The 22,806-nt window shown below is 40.8% G+C and overlaps 1 protein-coding gene across 3 annotated transcripts in view; it reads right to left on the bottom strand.

Annotated features, from left to right (window-relative positions):
• The window catches only part of lpin1 (lipin 1), a 78,188-nt gene extending 57,384 nt beyond the window's left edge, over window positions 1-20,804 (bottom strand). For 2 of the 3 annotated variants that reach the window (XM_031901801.1, XM_012963149.3), the window contains exon 1: window positions 20,619-20,803. In XM_031901801.1, coding sequence (XP_031757661.1) covers window positions 20,619-20,762 — 144 coding nt within the window. In that variant the 5' untranslated portion in view covers window positions 20,763-20,803. Of the gene's footprint in view, window positions 1-20,618 lie in introns of all 3 variants that reach the window. The other variant, XM_012963151.3, reaches the window with a different exon arrangement.
• Window positions 20,805-22,806: the final 2,002 nt, after the last annotated feature.

Raw genomic sequence — 22,806 nt, 5'->3', positions numbered from 1 at the left:
TGAATAATCAGACTAATCTGTGGGCCAATACCAGGGCGGACATTAAGTTGCCATACACATGCAGATGTCTGCCTGTGTATGGGGACCACTGAAGGGCCTACCCAACTGATATCTGCCATAGAATTGGACAGATGTCAATAGGGCGGGTTTGATTTTCCCATCAGATCGGGAACTGTGTGGGCTCATTGATGAGATCTTCATTTGGACAGGTCCTATTCCTGTCTATGCTATTCCATTGTATGGCCAAAGTGCCAAACGATCAGATTCCTCCATATGCCCAGGGCTTGTACATCGTTTCCTCCTATGTTCCCCTACAGTGACATTCTGCTGTGTTCCACCACAGGGGAGCTCAAGATGAAACGCATACCTTTCTTTCTGATGTGCCGGTACTGACACAAGCACATGTAAGTGCTGAATGCAGGCTGCAGCATGCATCTAAATGAATTGCTAACTTCATGCAGGATGTGGATTCAATATACGCCCTGTATTAAAGGGGTGAGGTAGCAACACTAACTACCCTGTACCATTTAACAGAGCAGACTGCAACCTTCTGCCTCAATGCTTCACCGATGGTCATTCACTAGGTACAATTAATTGACAGTATTATACCATCGGTTATACACACTTGTAAGAGCCATGATCCTGGCTGTTCTCATCCTCTGAATTGCCTGGCATATTTTTTTTTTTTTTAACTCTGTACAAGTCCTGCTCAAAACAAAATTGTACAGAAAAAGAATCACTTTTAGTAACAAAAAGTGCAGCGAGTTTCCTAGAAAAACCCTCTGTTTGTCCTTAGGATATTGTTCTTGAAAAGAGGAGTTGGCCCTCACTGTCCAATCACAAGCCTTTCACGCCACTTCATGAGCCTAACCCTCCAGTGATTGGATGACCCCTGGCCCTGTGTAACAAATGACTTGTGCCGAGCATTGCAGCAGCTGTGGGAATTCTCTATGCGGCCAGGGAGCAACTGGAATTTTCCTTACAAATACAAAATGAACAAAGAACTCAGAAAGTGTTTTGCTCTGAGCAGCAAGTTGTCTCAGCCCGGCTCATTGGGTTGGAATGATAGCCCCTAGTGTTCATGGCTGGCTAAATAAACATGTTTGGCATCAGCACTGGGGCTCATTGTGTTAACCCTTAGTGCTACTGCATTTACAACTAACTTTAAAATCATTAAGAAATCAAAATGAATGTATAGGTATGGGACCTGTTGGATGCTTGGGACCTGAAGTTTTCCGCATAAGGGGTCTTTTCTTAATTTGGATCTCAATACCACCTTAAAGGTCCCCATACACGAGGCGATTTCACTTGTTGTGCGACGAACGATTATATCGACTGTCGTTTGACAGTAAAAAATCGGCCCGTGTAATGCCCCACAAAGAGATTAGTTAGCCGCTATAAATCTCAGCTACCGCGGGTGACTAATCCCCCCAAAATGCCTTTTCACCAGCAACAAAGTTAGTCTGAAGTTACGTGAAGTTGCCTGCAGAAGGTGTATCCCTTTCCACCGGCGATTCGATTTGTTGCTGGTGGAAAGGTATTTCGGAGAGATTAGTTGCCCACAGCTACAATTTATAGCCAGCCACTAATCTCTCCGTGGGGCATTAGCCTACATCTACTAAAAAATCTTTAAAACATGAAATAAATCCAGCTCAATTGTTCTGCCTCCAAAAAGGATTCATTATGTAATACAGGTACAGGGACCTGTGTTTTCCGTATAAGGGGGTCTTTCCACAGTTTTAAGTCTACTATAAAATCATTTAAACATTAAATAAACCCAATAGGGCTGTTCTGCCCCCAATAAGGGGTAATTATATCTTAGTTGGGATCAAGTACAGGTACTGTTTTATTATTACAGAGAAAAGGGAATCATTTAACCATTAAATAAACCCAATAGGGCTGTTCTGCCCCAATAAGGGGTAATTATATCTTAGTTGGGATCAAGTACAGATACTGTTTTATTATTACAGAGAAAAGGGAATCATTTAACCATGAAATAAACCCAATAGGGCTGTTCTGCCCCCAATAAGGGGTAATTATATCTTAGTTGGGATCAAGTACAGATACTGTTTTATTATTACAGAGAAAAGGGAATCATTTAACCATGAAATAAACCCAATAGGGCTGTTCTGCCCCCAATAAGGGGTAATTATATCTTAGTTGGGATCAAGTACAGGTACTGTTTTATTATTACAGAGAAAAGGGAATCATTTAACCATGAAATAAACCCAATAGGGCTGTTCTGCCCCCAATAAGGGGTAATTATATCTTAGTTGGGATTAAGTACAGGTACTGTTTTATTATTACAGATAAAAAGGAAATAATTAAAAAAAAATCTGAACAATTTCCAGTAATAGACTTTATGGGAGATGGCCTTCCCATAATTCAGAATAGGTTTTCAAATAATGGATCCCATACCTGTATATTGGAAAATTGCTTAAATTATATTTTCGTTCATTATATAATAGTTGTACATTATTGTCAATTAAGGTAACATTGGAGGGGTGCCCAGTTGTTCAGTTATTTGTGATTTTACTTGTTTAGCTGCAACTCTGCCCTGGCACTCCTCAAACAGTAAAGCCAAATACCTGGGTCAGATCAGGTGAAACGTCAGTAAAACAAACAGTTACCAAGTCACAGATTCACCTTCAGACATAATGCTTTATGCCCAGCAACTGTACTGTGTTTTCAGGATGGGGGATCTTCCTGTAATTTGCTAAAACTCATTTAAACCATTAAAACCATTTAAACATGAAATAAAAACCTGATAGGATTGTTTTGCAATCACTATGGATTCATGCAGCTTTGTTACCATCAAATACAAGGTACAGGTATAGGATCCCTTATCCGGAAACCCATTATCCAGAAAGTTCCGAATTATGGAAAGGCCATCTCCCATAGACTCCATTTTAATAAAAAAAATGGTTTTGTTTGTCACTGTAATAATAAAACAGTGCCTTATCCCAACTAAGTTATAATTAATCCTTATTGGTGGCAAAACAATCCCTTTGGGTTTAATCACTGTTTAAATATTTTCTTTAGTAGACTTTAGGTAGGAGATCCGGAAAGACCCCTTATCCGGAAAACCCCAGGTCCCAAGCATTCTGGATAACGGGTCCCATACCTGTACTGTTTTTTATTACAGAGAAAAAGGAAATTATTTTTAAAAAAATTAAATATTCCCTTATAATGAAGTCTGTGCAACATATCCTTTCTGTAATTTGTAGCCTACTAGGTTTCTGGGTAAGGGATCCTATACCTGTACCAGGCTGTAAAGTCATTTTACTGAGAAAGATGCTCAATATAGAACTAGAAAGTTGCCAAACTCTGATAAATTGGGAGTTAGAAAGTTGCCAAACATTGTTGTGACATTTAGATGCTCTCTTACACACATACACACGCACACACATACACGCACGCACACACATACACGCACACACACACACACATACACACACACACACACACAAACATACACACACATACACACACACACACACACACACATACACACACACACAAACATACACACACAAACATACACACACACAAACATACACTCACACACACTCACACACATACATACACACACACAAACATACACACACACACAAACATACACACACACAAACATACACACTCACACACACTCACACACATACATACACGCACACACACATACACACGCTCACATACACACACACACACATACATACACGCACACACACACATACACACGCACTGGGCAGTTTGCCAACAAAATGTACTGTTTACTAAAGCTCCAGGCTAACCCATTACATTAGTATTTCCTTCTATTTATCCTCCTCCTACTTATAGTGGAAACTAGAAGTTGTGTACAGGACCATATTTAAGCACACATGGGCCTAAGGCAGGGGGCAGTTTTGGGGATGGGCAACAAGTGCCTTTGTATTTAAAAAAATTCTTTAAAAAGTTCCCCTCTCCGAACACTCGCTGCTCAGGTCACGGGGCAGGGAGGACAGCAGAAGGGCTCAGGCTACACATCACTAGAACAGTGCTGTCCAACTGGCCAATCTGGCCCAAGGCCCCCCTCTGTGTGGCCCCCACCTGTCTACCATAGGGCAGGCAGGGTATGGCACACACAGGCAGCATAGGGCAGGCAGGGTATGACACACACAGGCAGGGTAAGACAGGCAGAATATGGCACACACAGGCAGCATAGGGCAGGCAGAGTATGGCACACACAGGCAGCATAGGGCAGGCAGAGTATGGAACACACAGGCAGCATAGGGCAGGCAGAGTATGGCACAAATAGGGAGCTTAGGGCAGGCAGAGTATGGCACACACAGGCAGCATAGGGCAGGCAGAGTATGGCACACACAGTCAGCATAGGGCAGGCAGAGTATGGCATACCCAGGCAGCATAGGGCAGGCAGAGTATGGCACACACAGGCAGCATAGGGCAGGCATGGTATTGCACACACAGGCAACATAGGGCAGGCAGAGTATGGCACACACAGGCAGGGTAGGACAGGCAGAGTATGGCACACACAGGCAGGTTAGGACAGGCAGAGTATGGCACACACAGGCAACATAGGGCAGGCAGAGTATGACACACACAGGCAGGGTAGGGCAGGCAGAGTATGGCACACACAGGCAACATAGGGCAGGCAGAGTATGGTACACACAGGCAGCATAGGGCAGGGAGAGTATGGTACACACAGGCAACGTAGGGCAGGGAGAGTATGGCACACACAGGCAGCATAGGGCAGGCAGAGTTTGGCACACACAGGCAGGGTAAGGCAGGGAGAGTATGGCACACACAGGCAGCATAGGGCAGGCAGAGTATGGCACACACAGGCAGCATAGGGCAGGCAGAGTATGGCACACACAGGCAGCATAGGGCAGGGAGAGTATGGCACACACAGGCAGCATAGGGCAGGGAGAGTATGGCACACACAGGCAGCATACGGCAGATGAGAACCCTAGAACTACTGCCTGCTTGGTAGTAGATCCGCTTCATCAATAGGCACAACTAAGTCTATTGATTCGCAGTGCACAAATATACAGAAGTGCAAGGAGCTTAATGAATGGGATTTTTCATGCAACTGGGGCCAAATGCAACTGTGTTTGCGGTCATAAATATCCCCTGACATCACATGCAATTCTATTGGACTTGACGTGTTGAACTTTGGAAGATTTTGGGAATGTCCCCATAATTCTAATGAAGGTACCAGATATTAACTGGAAAGTCCCTATTGCAGCCTTGGCTGGGGCATCTCTTGTTACTTCCATGGGACATTTTCTAAACAACTGGTCAGAACACAAGGCTGTCATTTGAGATGTTATATGTGCAATTAGCAGCTACGTATCATGTAATAGTAGGAGGCCCACTGGTTTCCAATGGCAATCTCTACGTTCTTGTATGAAGCCAGACAATACCTGTTATATTTATTTCAGAAGATTATATATTTTGATTGACACAATTCTCATATAACATATTCTTTAGCATAGTTTAGTATCATGGCATTTAAATCCACTAAGAACAAAATTAAGAATGAGGAGTTTTTATAAGGAAGCTTTGGGGATTTTGCAATTACAAAGATTATTTTTGTGCCCTGGTTTATAATCCAAAGCAGGATTTGTGTATATTTCATCCTCTTCTTCTATAATACTGTGACTTTAGTGACACAGCCTTCCTATACTGGCTTAATGCCACGCAGGAAAGTAACTAAGGATACATGCAAACCAACCCCGTAGGGTGGCCACCTCACCCTTATAATACTGGCCACTTACTTAATCCATATCCTGCAATTAATTTAGATGCATGCTTCATGACGGCACATAAATCAGTTCAGTCTGCACAACTGCTATGAGCTACGCCTATAGAGAATGTAGTACAGGTATGGGATCTGTTATCCATAAACCCATTATATAGAAAGTTCTGAATTATGGAAAGGCCATCTCCCATAGACTCCATTATAAGCAAATAATTCAGATTGTTTTTTAAATGATTTACTTTTTTTCTCTGTAATATTAAACAGTACCTTGCATTTTATCCCAACAAAGATATAATGGATCCTTCTTGAAAGCAACACAATTCTATTGGGTTTAATTAATGGCTAAATGATTATTTAATAGATTTAAGGTACGGACATCTAAATAACGGCAAGACCTCTTATTCAGAAGACCCCAGGTCCTAAGCATTCTGGATAACAGGCTCCATAACTGTAGTAGTAGTAGGAACTTAATGTAATGATGTTTTGTATGAATTTTCCTATAAAATGACTGTGAGAAAGAAATCGGAATACTTGCTACAAACAGAGTTTGGCCACTAGGGGGCCCAGATTGAGTTTATGTAATGGATGGGATTTCATATTTCCCCATCAGAAAATAAAGCGGTTTAGTGACTTCAACGTATTTCTGCACATAAATAAGGCAGCCGGGGCATAAACATCACTGACGAATAAAGAGGATTTAAATCATATTTTGGTCACGAGTAACATATTTGCCTTAGGTCACAAAACCATTTGAGATCCATTCCTGCAGGGGGCAAATCTGTTCCAGACCTGGGGGTGTAAATACAGCATTTATCACACAGAATACTCGCAGACTGTTGATCCCTAGAAACTGGCTGTTATCTCATTATTTTATCCATAGAACCTGTTTAGAAAGTTATAATATATGTTTCTGTCTAAACAGGTTCTTGCCAGCCTGACTGGTTACTGGGCCCCACAGCAAGATCATTGGGCCCCTACACACAGGCAATTTATTCAACGTGTGCAAAAATATACGTAACTTCCACATCAAGCAATGAGATGGCAAAGCAGAGTAACAGGGGCAGTTAGGTGGGTAGGATTAATTTAGGGCAGACTCCGCTGGCCCCCAATGAATTAAAAAACTTGAGGTCAATGCCACTGACCCCCAGTAAACTGGCTGATTTATCAGCACATGTATTACAATGTATCAAATATTTTTGCCATTTTTATGAATTAGTACTGGCTAGGTATTGGGCCCCACAGCAAGACAATTGGGCCCTCAATTTACGTAACTTGTGCAAAAACCTACATTACTAAGGGTTTAAACTTAACTCCACTGCCCCCAATGTACTGACTATTAATTAGCAAATTAATTAATGGAATTATTTATATAAGCTGCCTATTATAGAGTAAAACCAACCTTATATTGGGATCTATTTACTGAATTATATGAGCTAAATTTTTTTAAAATTTTTTTGCAGCAGCGTGACTTCATGGGGTAAACAATACAGGGGCTTTAAGGTGTGAACAATAGAGGGAATTACAGGTGTGAAAAATACAGGGGATTACAACCTGAATCTGAGGTGTGAACAATGCAGGGGGGCAGTTAATCTCAGTATTGATACCATTTAAATCTTACACAAAGGTAAGCAGTCACAGCAGCCAGACAAATGGGGGGCACACGGGGGGAGGGGGCCACCAGTTGGACAGCCCTGCTCTATAGTTACATCACTGATGAAATGAATGGTTACTGGGCCCCATAGCAACATCACTGGGCCCCTAAACTTTGGGGACAAGACATTTTCCATAAACATATACTGCAACTGCTTATCAGTCCCATGGGGCCCCTATAGTTACTGTCCTGAGTGCCAAGTGGGCATACACTCCAGGGGCTACATTTCCCTTACCCAGGGCCTGAACTAGGGACAGACAGACAGACAGAAGGGGTGTGGGCCCTACCCCTAGTTCTGGCTAAAACACAACCACTGACCTAGGCTGATAGAAATGACCAATCCAGCTCTGCATTTCTGAAGGAAAGATTTCATGCACAGACAGGCCACGGATAACAGGAAACGTGGCAACAGGTTCGACATGCCAGCGTAACCCACATGATGCTCAAATATGTCCTGTAACTCTGATCTCCGTTACTGCACAAGTGGAGTCACTTTACCTCCTCGCCGGGCAAGCGGAATAGCACAGTACATAGTTATGGAAATATAAAACCTTACCCCGCGGTACACACAGAACTTTAGGCATATGATACCCAGGGTCCAGTTCACTGCCAGGGCTCGAGGTGCTGGCAGCACTGTGGGAGGCTGAAACCTAAGTAAATGAGAACTGTTACACTCTCTTAAAGTTTCTCTTAAAGGGACAGTAGTTGAAAATACTTTACAGAGAGAACTACAGATGGAACAGATGGAATAGTGCCCCAGCACCCAGGTATTAGAACTAAGCAATGCAGAAATGCATGGGATAAATAATAATAATAATAATAAATAATAATAAAGCATTTGTAAAGGCTTAAAAAAGAAACATTAAACATGTGTTAACCCTTTATGTGTTTGTAAAATTTACATAAACAAAGCTGAAGTTACAGACATGCCATCTGGGTAATGGCTAATCAATGCAAGAAAGCAAGACTGGAGACTCATCATCCAATTTGTAGAAAATATTACCAGCAAGGTATTGGTTAATGAACAGAGTTAATCGAGATACTGGTATCGGACCTCTTATCCAGAAAGCTCCAAATTAAGGAAAGCCCGTCTCCCATAGACTCCATTTTAATCAAATAATTCAGAATTTTAAAAGTGCTTTCCCTTTTCTCTGTAATAATAAAACAGTACCTGTACTTGATCCCAAATAAGATATAATTACCCCTTATTGGGGGCAGAACAGCCCTATTGGGTTTATTCGTGTTTAAATGATTCCCTTTTCTCTGTAATAATAAAACAGTACCTGTACTTGATCCCAACTAAGATATAATTACCCCTTATTGGGGCAGAACAGCCCTATTGGGTTTATTTAATGGTTAAATGATTCCCTTTTCTCTGTAATAATAAAACAGTACCTGTACTTGATCCCAATTAAGATACAATTACCCCTTATTGGGGGCAGAACAGCCCTATTGGGTTTATTTAATGGTTAAATGATTCCCTTTTCTCTGTAATAATAAAACAGTACCTGTACTTGATCCCAATTAAGATATAATTACCCCTTATTGGGGGCAGAACAGCCCTATTGGGTTTATTTAATGGTTAAATGATTCCCTTTTCTCTGTAATAATAAAACAGTACCTGTACTTGATCCCAACTAAGATATAATTACCCCTTATTGGGGCAGAACAGCCCTATTGGGTTTATTTCATGGTTAAATGATTCCCTTTTCTCTGTAATAATAAAACAGTACCTGTACTTGATCCCAACTAAGATATAATTACCCCTTATTGGGGGCAGAACAGCCCTATTGGGTTTATTTAATGGTTAAATGATTCCCTTTTCTCTGTAATAATAAAACAGTACCTGTACTTGATCCCAACTAAGATATAATTACCCCTTATTGGGGGCAGAACAGCCCTATTGGGTTTATTTAATGGTTAAATGATTCCCTTTTCTCTGTAATAATAAAACAGTACCTGTACTTGATCCCAACTAAGATATAAATAATCCTTATTGGATGCAAAACAATCCTATTGGGTTTAATTAATGTTTTATTGATTTTTTAGTAGAATTAGGGTATGGAGATCCAAATTACGGAATGACCCCTTATCCGGAATACCCTTGGTCCCGAGCATTCTGGATAATGGGTCCTATACCTGTAACACAAATGTGTAACATACAGATGATAAATATTTGTTCCACTCATGAATATAAAAGAAGCTGTGATGTATGAATTATTTTCATGTACAACTTCATATGGATCTCTTGACACCTGACCAGGCTCGGACTGGCAATCTATAGATTCTGGCAAATGCCAGAGGGGCTGCTGTAACATGCCATAGACCAGTGATCCCCAACCATAGACCAGTGATCCGACTCAAGAGCAACATGTTGCTCACCAACCCCATTGATGTTGCTCCCAGTGGCCTCAATGTAGGTGCCATTTTTATATTTCTGGCTTGGAAACAAGTTTTGGAAGCCCAGAGACACAGTTTTACCCCAAGAGGAGACTCCTGCAGGCCGGAAGTCACATGGGTGCTTATTTGGCATCCCCAAAGAACGATTTTTCATGCTTGTGTGGCTCACCAACACTTTTTACATCTGAGTGTGACTCAAGAGTAAAAAAGGTTGGAATTCCTGCCACAGACACTCACTATTTATTTAGCCCGTAGGGGGCTGTTTGGGCCTCCGTGTGCTTGAAATGCCAGGGCCTATTTTGAATCCCTGACCAGACCTGTGCCTACCTGCAGTCCTTTCTTAAAATATGTGGACAGGCTCTGTGCCCAATAACTCTCATTGCATACAAAGTCTTATATCCAGGGGGCACTAATAATTATACTGCATCATATTCTGTTTGTTACATATCCAACTCCAGTAGGAGTCAGAATGTTCTCGGTGCAGACTCACTGGAGTTAAGGACTGTACAAGGACAGTGTAGAATCGGATGCAGTTTCTTGCCAAAAATAGACAAACTGTCATTTAGGATTAAAAGGGATTAAAGGGGAACTATAAGAAAAATACAGAATTTGTTATTGCTTATATTTAAAAAGTTATTTATTTCCATGAGATGAAGCTCATTTAAAATGTGTATGTGTATATATATATATATATATATATATATATATATATATATATATACGACCACAAGAGGTCAGTCTTGCTTCAAAGTATTCAAAGTAGAGAGGCAATTCAAGCAATATCATTTTAGTATTTTCTGGTCAGGTCTGATCGGTATGAAAATAAATTAAGTCTATTGTTTAAAGGAGAACTAAAGCTGAACTAAATAAGTAGGGCAGGAATGTTGTACAGTCCTACAGCACGGAAGATCTGTGCCTTATGTCACTATATAAGGCTGATTAGTAATTTATCCAGATTTACACTACATGGCAGCCCTGAAACCAGTGTAATTGTCATCAGAATGTAATACAGGTCAGTATGATTTTCTGCTTGATACTTTGTGACGGCCCCTAAGCTTAGCTCAGAGCACACTGAGCATATTCATTTTTAGGGTTTAGCTCTCCCTTAAGAAAATGTTATATTTTATAATTTTCCATAAACAGCACAGCACTTTATTCTGTTACGTAGATGACTTTATACCTTCCTTAGTAGGTAATGTCAGGGGACCCTACTTTTCCATTGGCTTTCCTCTGAAACAAGTGTTTAAAAAGCTGATTTGTATTTTATTTCAGTGAGATAGCCCTATACTCAAATTTCCCATTCTTTGACCCAGAAAGGTTTGAAAGTTAGCAAAATTAATATTGGAGGTGGATCATATAGGCGGCTACCTGTCAAATCTCACCAACGCTTTGTTTTTATTTTGATAATTATTCATAGGAATAATAGTACAAGGGGTAAAGAAGAGTGACTAACAGTCTGGATTTCTGTCCACCACAAAGATAAATATAATAGACTAGGGTTGGGGCAATAGTAGGAAAACTGTGGACAATCGGGGTGCTGATGTCCCCTATCTTGTACCTCCTCTGCATGGGTGTAGGTTTCCCTTTGTTGGTCACACTATGCTTTATTAGGGATACATTTTAGCTTCACTTGGGGTTGATTGTTAAAAGTCTAAATATTCATCAAGTTACAGAAAACTATCTGTCAGGTGTATGTAAAATGATGTCCCGGCCGTAACTGAACAGTGGAACCTTCCTGCAGGCTGGCTGTTTCCCTGAGAAAGAAGTAGTGGGATAGTATAGGACAGACCCACTTTTGATGTAATATCTGTCCGGGACTATGCCATGGGCACCTCGTGCCCTTTAATAAATAGTTGAGTGTTTGGTAACCATTGGCACCCAGTATATCTGTGTTCCACTGACCCTATACCAGGACAATATCTGGGTATAAGGGGGTCTTGGAAAAACCCATGCGGTGCCCATAGCAGGTCCTTATGTGAAACAGAGGTGAGCTCAGAGGTGACTGTGTTTTTGAGTCTTCCCTACATGTTTTTTCTTCACTTACAGAAATTATTAGTACAGGTATGGAATCTGTTATCCAAAAACCCATTATCCAGAAAACTCAGAATTACGGGAAGGCCATCTCCCATAGACTCCATTTAATCAAATAATTTTTAAAAATTTTCAACGATTTCCTTTCTCTCTGTAATAATAAAACAGTACCTTGTACTTGATCCCAACTAAGATATAATTACCCCTTATTGGGGGCAGAACAGCCCTATTGGGTTAATTTAATGGTTAAATGATTCCCTTTTCTCTGTAATAATAAAACAGTACCTGTACTTGATCCCAACTAAGATATAATTACCCCTTATTGGGGGCAGAACAGCCCTATTGGGTTAATTTAATGGTTAAATGATTCCCTTTTCTCTGTAATAATAAAACAGTACCTGTACTTGATCCCAACTAAGATATAATTACCCCTTATTGGGGCAGAACAGCCCTATTGGGTTTATTTAATGGTTAAATGATTCCCTTTTCTCTGTAATAAAACAGTACCTGTACTTGATCCCAACTAAGATATAATTACCCCTTATTGGGGCAGAACAATCCTTTTGGGTTTATTTAATGGTTAAATGATTCCCTTTTCTCTGTAATAATAAAACAGTACCTGTACTTGATCCCAACTACGATTAACCTATAATTAACCTATACTGGAGGCAAAACAATCCTGTTTTATTAAATGTTTAAATTATTTTTCATTAGACTTAAAGCATGGAGATCCAAATTATAGCAAGACCCCTTATCCGGAAAATCCCAGGTCCCGAGCATTCTGTATAACAGGTCCCATACCAGTATTTAATTTCTATCGCTCCCTTCATTGTGGGGGTTTGTGTGCACCCATTGTTCCCATTTTTATTTCCAATACTAATCATTTGTACCCATGTTGCCCTGTATGCCCTCGCAGTGGCACATTCTCTTTGTTTTATCCCTTCCCTGAGTATTTGTAAGCCTGTTTAGGGCACAAGTTATTTTCAGCCCATAATACCAATGCTGAACTCTTGTCAGCTCAGTCACATTGATTTTTGTCAGCTTGTCCCTGGCAACAGAAAATGTGAATATTTTAGGACGCACGCTGTTTCCATGTCTCGGTGCCCAGACACTGCCCACAGACTTTAATTAAGGGACGTTTTTCCGCTCTCAAACGTCAGACTCAGAATCAATATTAATCGGATGCAACAAACTACAGCAGTGTTTTTAGCAGATGGACGTGGGAGAAGAGCGTTGCCTTTACATGGGGCATTGGATCCTGGGACAGTGTAGGAACAAGCTGTCCAGCAGCCAGAAAAATGCTAACTCACCTAAGCCTGATATACACTGCCAATAATATCACTTCTGCTGTTCCTCTTACAAGACAAAAAGAGAAGAATGAGTAGAATACTATTGCCACAATTGTAAACCTAACTATTCCGAGACAATCTGCAATTGGATTTGTTTTTTTATTTTCTGTGGTTTTTCAGTTATTTAGCTTTTTGTTCAGCAGCTATCCAGTTGCTGGGGTTGTCTACCTTAGCAACCAGGCAGTGGTTTGAATAACAGAGTATAGGAGAGGGGCTGAATAGAAAGATGAGGAATAAAAAGTAACAATAGTTATAAAATTGTAAGCTCTCAGAGCAATCGTTTTTGGCTGCAGGGGTTAGGGGTCCCCACTTGAATATATGCATAGGATTGGGACTAAATAGAAAAGATAAAGAATAAACCACAAAGAATACAAAATGCAAACCAATTGCAGATTGTTTCAGAAGATCAATGTCTTCGTCATAGTAAAAGTTAATTAAAATGTGAACATCCCTTTTAATACTCTTAAGCAGATATTTGTACCTGTTTAGTTCAGCATTAAAGCTTCTCGGATCTCTAACTTGGAAAAACCCATCTGCTCTCAAAGTCATCTTCTGTCTGATGATGATAGAATAGAGTCATCTATACTGTATTTCATACTGCAATTGTCCTCTCTGGCGGAAAATGACATTTTTTCTGATGGCAGCCTCTTAGCCTCTTCTTATTCCCCATCTTACTGCACCTGTCATTGGCTACATGTACCCCAGGCAAACATATGAGTGATAATAATAGCATTTAATGGGAAGCTTTAACTGTATCCAGGGGTTTTATTGATCTGTCCTTAGCAGAGTCCAATGAATCCATAGCTACTATAAACAAGCACATTCTGTTGTATCTAATATTCCTATTGTTGGTTTTGCTCACTGGAAACTTTACCCCTGAACAATGTAGGTCTTTATAAAAATATATTGTATAAACAGCTCATATGTAAAACCCTGCTTCACAGTAGTAAACCATTTTCATAAAAATATACTTTTAGTAGTATGTGCCACTGGGTAATCCTAAAGAAAATTGCCATTTTAAGTACTAAGGGCCACCCCCTTGGGATCATAGGATTCACTGAGCACTGCCCTATAAACTTTAGGGAACTGCCTGCAGACATAAAGGGTAAATAATTTATCACTCCCCTATAGATATACTGTATAATCTCTGTAGATGATCCTTCAGCCAGTTCTCTACCCATGTACAATTAGCACCACAAAGACCAAAAGACCTGTACTTGGAATGCAGAAGTTTATGTGGGACAGTAATACAATCCTTGGCAAAATCTAAGACAACCTAAAAGGTTCTATTGCATTAAAACCAGGTCAATTCCAATAGCTACTTGTAATGCCATTCTCCAGCCCATAATCTTGAACGTGGTCTTTTAAGAAACCAAAATTCCTAATACAATTATCAGACTTTACAGGAGGTCTCATGAGAATGTGAAATGGCTTTTAAAATGGAGAGAAACCAAAGACCAACCAAGAAGCAGTGTTGGAATGGCCTATTGGTATACCAGGAAGACTTCCTGTGGGCCTTGGTGTCAGTGGGCTCTCCTGCACCATTTGGCCTAATTCATGATTATCCCCTATTTCTGTTTGGGAACAAAGAGGCATTGTAGATAGAAGGATAGATTACAGCATGTAAAGAAAAGAGACTAGAAGAATAAAATAATTTAGCAAGTTTGGAGAGTGGGTCTATGGTCACTCTAGGGTTTAATGTTGGGCCCCTGGCATCCCAGTCCACCCCTTGTTACCTCTTATCTACACAACAGGCACCAACAGCACAATGACACAAATTTGACTTGTGTTACAGACAAATTAGTATTATGTAATATTTGATATTAATATTAATATAAGTAAAATGTTTGAAGCAAAACAGCTTCTAGATGAGCCATGTTATTGAAATTGCCTTGTAGCCCTGTACCAGTAATGGACTTCTTTTGTTCCTTCAGCTGTCTGTGGTTTGCTAGGCCTTGTAGCCCAACAATACCTGGAGTGCTACCAAACCTATCCGGTTACATGCTATTTTTTTTGAACAATCCATTTAAGTAACAATAAATGATCTGCTGCCCTCCAACTGTTGAACTTCCAGCAACAATATAATTATTGGCTGCTTATGATGTTTCATACTATAAAGATACCGTTGTTTACTTTACTCTGTAAACAAGGTGTAATACTGTGTAATACTCTATAATATAGGTTGTGATTCAGCTCATGGATGCCTCTCAAATCCCTGTGATACAGTCAGGCTCAGCATGACGGCCCATCCAAAAGCACGCTGTAAAAGTCATTGGCGTTGGTTCTATAAATACATCTAATGTTGGATCTCTGACCAAAATATGACTGGATGGATCACAAGCATAAAAACTGTTTATCTAAGGGGAGCAGGTGGAAGGCTTTATTAGGAAATTCCACGCTCCCATATCAAATCATTTATTCTGGGACTTGTGTGTCAGAAGCAATATGTGCCAGTAATGGTAAAAGGTGAATAAAAACGTGGTTTGAAAAAAATAAAAATACCTGTGCAGCTTGAAAATGGATCATTCAGGGGCATGAAAGCATGAAAATAGCTAGATAATTTGATATACCAACACACAGCAAATAATGTGATTTCATTACTGGCCACAGGCACCACTGCATTCTGAAGCCCAATGTGCAAAATGGATATGATAATGAGCCGTGGCTTGTATAGATGATGTCATTAGGGGTACCACGTGCTCGCGGTTGAGGGGCTCTTGGCTCCAAGCTTCAGTGACTGCATACAGTTCTGGCAGTTCTGAGATTCGACCCGAATATGATAATCACCAGCAGGGCAGGCTGTAGGGTAGTGTACAGAGGGCAACTGCTTCCCAGCACCTTGGTGGGACTATTATAGCTAATATACAGAAGACATATGATATTGTGTAATACAGGTATCAGATCCGTTATCCAGAAACCCATTATCCAGACAGTTCCGAATTACGAAAAGGCTGTCCCCCATAGACTCCATTATAAGCAAATAATTCAAATTTTTAAAAATGATTCCCTTTTCTCTGTAATAATAAAACAGTACCTGTACTTGATCCCAACTAAGATATAATTACCCCTTATTGGGGCAGAACAGCCCTATTGGGTTTATTTCATGGTTAAATGATTCCCTTTTCTCTGTAATAATAAAACAGTACCTGTACTTGATCCCAACTAAGATATAATTACCCCTTATTGGGGGCAGAACAGTCCTATTGGGTTTATTTAATGGTTAAATGATTCCCTTTTCTCTGTAATAATAAAACAGTACCTGTACTTGATCCCAACTAAGATATAATTACCCCTTATTGGGGGCAGAACAGCCCTATTGGGTTTATTTAATGGTTAAATGATTCCCTTTTCGCTGTAATAATAAAACAGTACCTGTACTTGATCCCAACTAAGATATAATTGCCCCTTATTGGGGGCAGAACAGCCCTATTGGGTTTATTTAATGGTTAAATGATTCCCTTTTCTCTGTAATAATAAAACAGTACCTGTACTTGATCCCAACTAAGATATAATTACCCCTTATTGGGGGCAGAACAGCCCTATTGGGTTTATTTAATGGTTAAATGATTCCCTTTTCTCTGTAATAATAAAACAGTACCTGTACTTGATCCCAACTAAGATATAATTACCCCTTATTGGGGGCAGAACAGCCCTATTGGGTTTATTTAATGGTTAAATGATTCCCTTTTCTCTGTAATAATAAAACAGTACCTGTACTTGATCCCAACTAAGATATAATTACCCCTTATTGGGGGCAGAACAATCCTATTGGGTTTAATTCATGTTTAAATGATTCCCTTTAATGCTTATTGGAGGCAAAACAGTCCTATTTGGTTTATTTAATGTTCTAATAATATTTTAGTAGACTTAAGTTAGGAGATCCTAATTACGGAAAGATCCCTTATCCGGAAAACCCCAGGTCCCGAGCATTCAGGATAATGGGTCCTATACCTTTACCGGTAGATATTTTTAGCGTATACATTATGGGTGTCTGACCTGCACCCCCAGGTATTGCTGAGCTACAGCCACCACCTACCACTGAAATTGAGGTCATTAAGGTATTGTATAAATAACCTCATTAGATTTAGGGAGGGCCCTTATTATACAACATCTGAGGTGTCTTTCTAGTCCTTCTAATATAATGGCAAAAATGTAACTTCTTTCCAGCTTTTTGCAGAGGACTTCAGGTTTGCCCTAACTATTTTAATTTTGCCCATAACATTTTACTTCCTGCCCTGACAAGAGTATAAGAGACAAGTGTAACATGGTTTTTAGATACACATCACTAAATTACATTATTTTGTTTATTTAGATATTTATTGTGTTAGTTTTAGGCTTCGGGTTGGGTTTCTTGAGTAATGGTTTCTAGTCACGTGTGTATTTCTTGCAGTATTCTGGTTAATGTGCTTTTGGTCATAAACATGGGGCCTCACTGGCCTCTGTGTAGCCCCTGGAACTGGTCTCCATCTTGGTCAGTCATCATGTCTGAGGAATTATTTCAAATGAGCAGTCTCTTCATACTATAATATGTATAAGGATTTATTAACAAAGCTCAAAGAAATATTGAAGTCATTTTTCTATAGATCTGTGCCTTTTCACATCTTTTACTTACATAGTTGCATAGGGTTGAAAAAAGACCAGTGTCCATCAAGTTCAACCCTTCCAAGTAAACCCAGCACCCACAACCTATACTTACCAATCTATACACTCACATACATAAACTATAAATACAACCAGTAATACTAACTGTAGATATTAGTATCACAATAGCCTTGGATACTATGCTTGTTCAAGAACTCATCCTTTCTTGAGTTAGTAAGGGCTCTGGCACACAGGGAGATTAGTCGCCCGCGACAAATCTCCCTGTTCGCGGGCGACTTATCTCCTCGAGTTGCCATCAGTTGCCATCCCACCGGCGAAAATTTAAGTCGCCGGTGGGATGGCACACGCGGCGGCGCGATTTTGGCAAATCGCCGAAAATGTGATGGCCAAGACAATAATAAATCTCTATTCTTGTAATGAGCTAAGAGCTTGTAAACAAATGCTGGAGTACATGTGTGGGAGTGAGTCTTGAACCCAAAAATTCCCTAGAGGCTCATGATTCATGAGTATTGCCATTCAGATGCGCTGAGGGAGGTTACACTGCATAATTGATCAGTTTAGCTATTTACAATTTAGATTTTTTTTTTCTCAATTTATTTTAATTTCCAAGATGTAGAAGAGTATGTGAATGAAGGGTGTGTAGATGACGTGTGTCAGTATGTGCTATATACATTATACTCCATGTGCTATTTTCATGAAGGTGTGACTTCCCTACATCCTCCCTCTCTATCCATCTCTAATGTGCAGAGCCAGGCTCAGTGGTGTCACTGAGAGCGGTGTGTGTGGCCCCTGCGCTGTCAGTCTGGGCACCTCCTGTACAGTGATGGCTGACAAGCACGGACAGAGTGGTTAGATAGAATGGAACAGGCTACAGCGTTCCCAGAGCTCACTGACATGGACAGCTGGTATAGAAGAGACTGGTAGTATAAAGCTCCGTGCTACAACTGAATTATTTGCCCTCTTCTTCTAACTCTTTGCAGCTTTTAAATGGTCACTGACCCCGGCAGCCAAAAATACTATTGCTCTGTGAGGCTACAATTTTATTGCTATTGTTACTTTTTATTATGCATGTTGCTATTCAGGTCCTCTTCTATTTATATAACAGTTTCTAATTCAAACCACTTTCTAGTTGCTAAGGTAATTTGGACCCTAGCAACCAGATAGCTGCTGAAACATCAAATTTAAGAGCTTCTGAACAAAAATTGAAATAATTAAAAAAAACTACAAATAATAAATAATGAGGACCAATTGCAAATTGTCTCAGAATATTACTCTCTACATCATACTAAAAGTATACTCAAAGGTGAACAACCCCTTTGACTCTTAGCAACTTTTCAGTTGGTCTTTCCAGCATGCAAATGGGGGTCACTGACCCCAGCAGCCAAAAACTGATTGTTCTGTGAGGCTTAAATGTTATTGTTGTATCTAAACTTAGGGGGTCACTCTGGGCTTCATTTTAGATCCCTCTCCTTTATTATCAAGGGGTGCTGCCACCTACTAAAGAACACTACAGGGGAAAGGCTGGGTGCAAAACAAATAGGTTCAGTTGGCAATTTTGTGTCGCACTTTCCACACTGCTTTCCTTGTTGCTTGAATTGCCGCAGGTCTCTACTCTGTTTCCTGCTTTCGTTAGGGTTGTATTCATGAGTCTGTATTCTGAACCTGGATTCCTAAACACTCTTAATAAAGTACAGTCCAGTGTTTATCCATCACAAATGTACAGGGTATATGGAATCTTAAGTGCAGTAAAGCGAGGCTGATTTGCTGAAGCCTGGACATGAATGGTGGGTGCCTGCACCCCAATCTGAGCAATGATCTATAATGCAGATTCACTCTGAAGATGAGACGGAGCAAGATACAGAGAAGAGGGATACCTGGGTGCAGAGAATCATGCACGGTGCTGTGTTACATGATCAGGTAAATAGAAGAGGGGATAATATAATGCAGTGGTGTTGACGTGTGTCATGGTAAACATGGTAGTAAATAAGAAGATATTGATCTCCCTGTCTTTGCCTTTTTCTCTCTCTCATGGTATCATATGTACTGTATCAAAGGGCTCCACGCAGGGAAAGTTTACAGCTCTCCATTCACTTGTATAGGAAGTTTAGGGGCATATTTACTGTGGCCTGCCTGAAATGAACCTCTCTTTTCCTTTCTTCTCCCCTTTGGGAGGCTGCTTTGGATCAAGCTAGCCGGGTTGCCTTGTTTGTCTGTTTGTACTCTGGCTTGGCAGTGTTTGATTCTCCCTTTCTGATTCTGACTCTTGAAGCGGTGAATCACAAGCAGTTCTCTATATCTGCTGGCTTCTGCTACATTGTTTCAGGAATCAGAACCAGCAGTGCAGAGAAAATAAACAATAAGAGAGATACTGCTTTCAGCAATTACATTTACAAACAACTTTAGGGTTTCTTGAATGTTCATGGCACATTTCTTAGAATTATATTTTCATTTTTTAAGCAAAAAGCAGTGTTGGAGCATAGATCCCATTTAGCTGCCTTATTACCTGCTCGAGGGGCATTAACCAGTATTTCCCTGTTATAGGGAATCCCATCACGTGAAACAAGGTCAGGAATACCATTGTGGTGTAAGGAGATGTGCAGCTGTGGGTGCCACTTGCTGGCAGCTGGGAACACTGTGCATTAGGTTTATGGTTTAGCCCAGGGGTGCAGAAACTCTTATTAATGACTGTTTAATGGGGGAAAGATTTAGGAAATTTTGGTAAAAAGCAGCTCAAACATGCATAGAATTATTCTGTAACACAGGAATGGTTCCTTGGCCAGCAAGCTAATACCCTAAGTTGATTAAGAGAAAAATGAAAAGCATTTACCCACGACCAGTTGGATTCCAGACCCAGGGAGATTCCTGCAACTGTCAGCCGCCGATCTTCCAAAGGCTCCTCTCCCAGATGGCCCGGGTTGGCTCCCTGTAAGAAGTCCCCAGATAGATTTGCTGCAGCAGAAGTTACATCCATTGCTGTAAGATGCCTACAAGCCCCCCAGACGGTCACCGTCAGCTGCCATTCTGCCCCGAAGAGAGCAATTTTGGACAATGAAGATCCATGGAAAACCTATTTACACTGATCATGTTTGCTTGCTAATTTTACCTGCACAAGTTCTTGGAATGGAAGCCGGTGAGGAAACTTGAGACAAACAAGTACACTCTTCCCTCACAGTGACTTCTCAAGTATTCCAGCAGCAGCAGCAGCCTCCCCATACACTGCACTCTGCCATCCTCCTTACATGTACTCACTGTCCGGGGGGGCTCCAGGCCTTGTTTTCTCATAGAAAATAGTCAGTCCTGGAGCAAAAAAAACCTAATTAGAGACAATAGAGATTTAACACAGATATGAAGCCTGACGCTGTGGCCATTCTGATGTTTCTTGCTTTCAATCCTATTTTTTATGGTGCATAGAATGGTGAATTCTTGAACCTTCTTTTTTAAATAAATTATTTACGGCTTAAGAACCTCTGCAAGCAGCCATGACAGGGTTCTTGACCCACCCACTATATAAATCCCACAAATCCCATGATCATGCCATCAGAGATCAACCACGGCCAAATCAAATATATTTTCAGGGTAGTTTACCTTTAAATTAACTCTTAGTATGGTGTAGACCAGTGCTGTCCAACTGGCGGCCCGCGGGCCCCCCTCTGTGTGGCCCCCCACCTGTCTGGCTGCTTTGATGGCTTACTCCTGTGTAAGCTTTAAATGGTATCAGTACTGTGATTAACTGCCCCCCCCTGCATGGTTCTCACCTCAGATTCAGGCTGTAATCCCTCTGTATTGTTTAAATATGTAATCCCCTGTGTTGTTCACACCTTTTAATACCTGCATTGTTCTACCCCTGCAGTGTTCACACCTCAGTCTCAGGCTGTAATCACCCCCATTGTTCCCCTGTTCACACCTCAGGAGCAGTAGAAACCCACATATAATCCCTACACACTACAAAAAGAACATATACTGAGGTGGTACTTCAATTAAAAAGTTTTTTAATATATAGTTATTGTGCAGACTGTAGGAGCAGTGCCAGCATTGTGTCACTGTAGGCTGCCTGCGTGTGCCATACTCTGCTTGCCCTATGATGCCTGTGTGTATGGCACACACAGGCAGCCTACAGTGACACAATGCTGGCACTGCTCCTACAGTCTGCACAATAACTATATATTAAAAAACTTTTTAATATGTTCTTTTTGTAGTGTGTACAGACAGGCAGGGTAGGGAAGGCAGAGTATGGCACACACAGGCCAAGTATGGCACAAACCAGCCAAGAATGGCAAACACAGTGAAAGTATGGCACACGCAGGCAGGGTGGGGAAGGCAGAGTATGGCACACACAGGCAGGGTAGGGCAGGCAGAGTATGGCACACACAGGCCAAGTATGGCACAAACCAGCCAAGAATGGCACACACAGTGAAAGTATGGCACACACAGACAGGGTAGGGCAGGCAGAGTATGGCACACACAGGCAGGGTAGGGCAGGCAGAGTATGGCACACACAGGCAGGGTAGGGCAGGCAGAGTATGGCACACACAGGCAGGGTAGGGAAGGCAGAGTATGGCACACACAGGCAGGGTAGGGCAGGCAGAGTATGGCAGGTTTTTGCTGTACTACAACCATTAATATGGGTATGGTCATGTGATAACATGGGTGTGTTTTCAAGTGGGTGCGGTTTCAAAAAGGGGAGTGGTCAAAACTGGCTTCCATTATCGGCCCTCCACCACGTAGGTCGGAAAAATTCCGGCCCTCGGTACAACAGAAGTTGGACAGCACTGGTGTAGACAGTGCTATTCTGAGACAATCTGCAATGGCCTTCATTTTTTTATATTTAGTGGTTTTGGAATTATTTTGGGGTTTTATTTCAGTGGGTCTCCATTATGGCATTTCAGCAGCTCTGCTAGGGGACAGTTTATGCTAGCAAATAGGCAGCGGTTTAAATATGAGATTGGAATATGAATAGGAGATGGCCTTGTAGAAAAATAAGTAATAAAAAGTAACAATAACAATAAAATTGTATC

Source organism: Xenopus tropicalis, chromosome 5 (genome assembly GCF_000004195.4).
Source record: "Xenopus tropicalis strain Nigerian chromosome 5, UCB_Xtro_10.0, whole genome shotgun sequence".
NCBI lineage: Eukaryota > Metazoa > Chordata > Amphibia > Anura > Pipidae > Xenopus > Xenopus tropicalis.
Note: the sequence above shows the minus strand (reverse complement) of the source record. Positions and strands in the feature narration are given on the sequence as shown.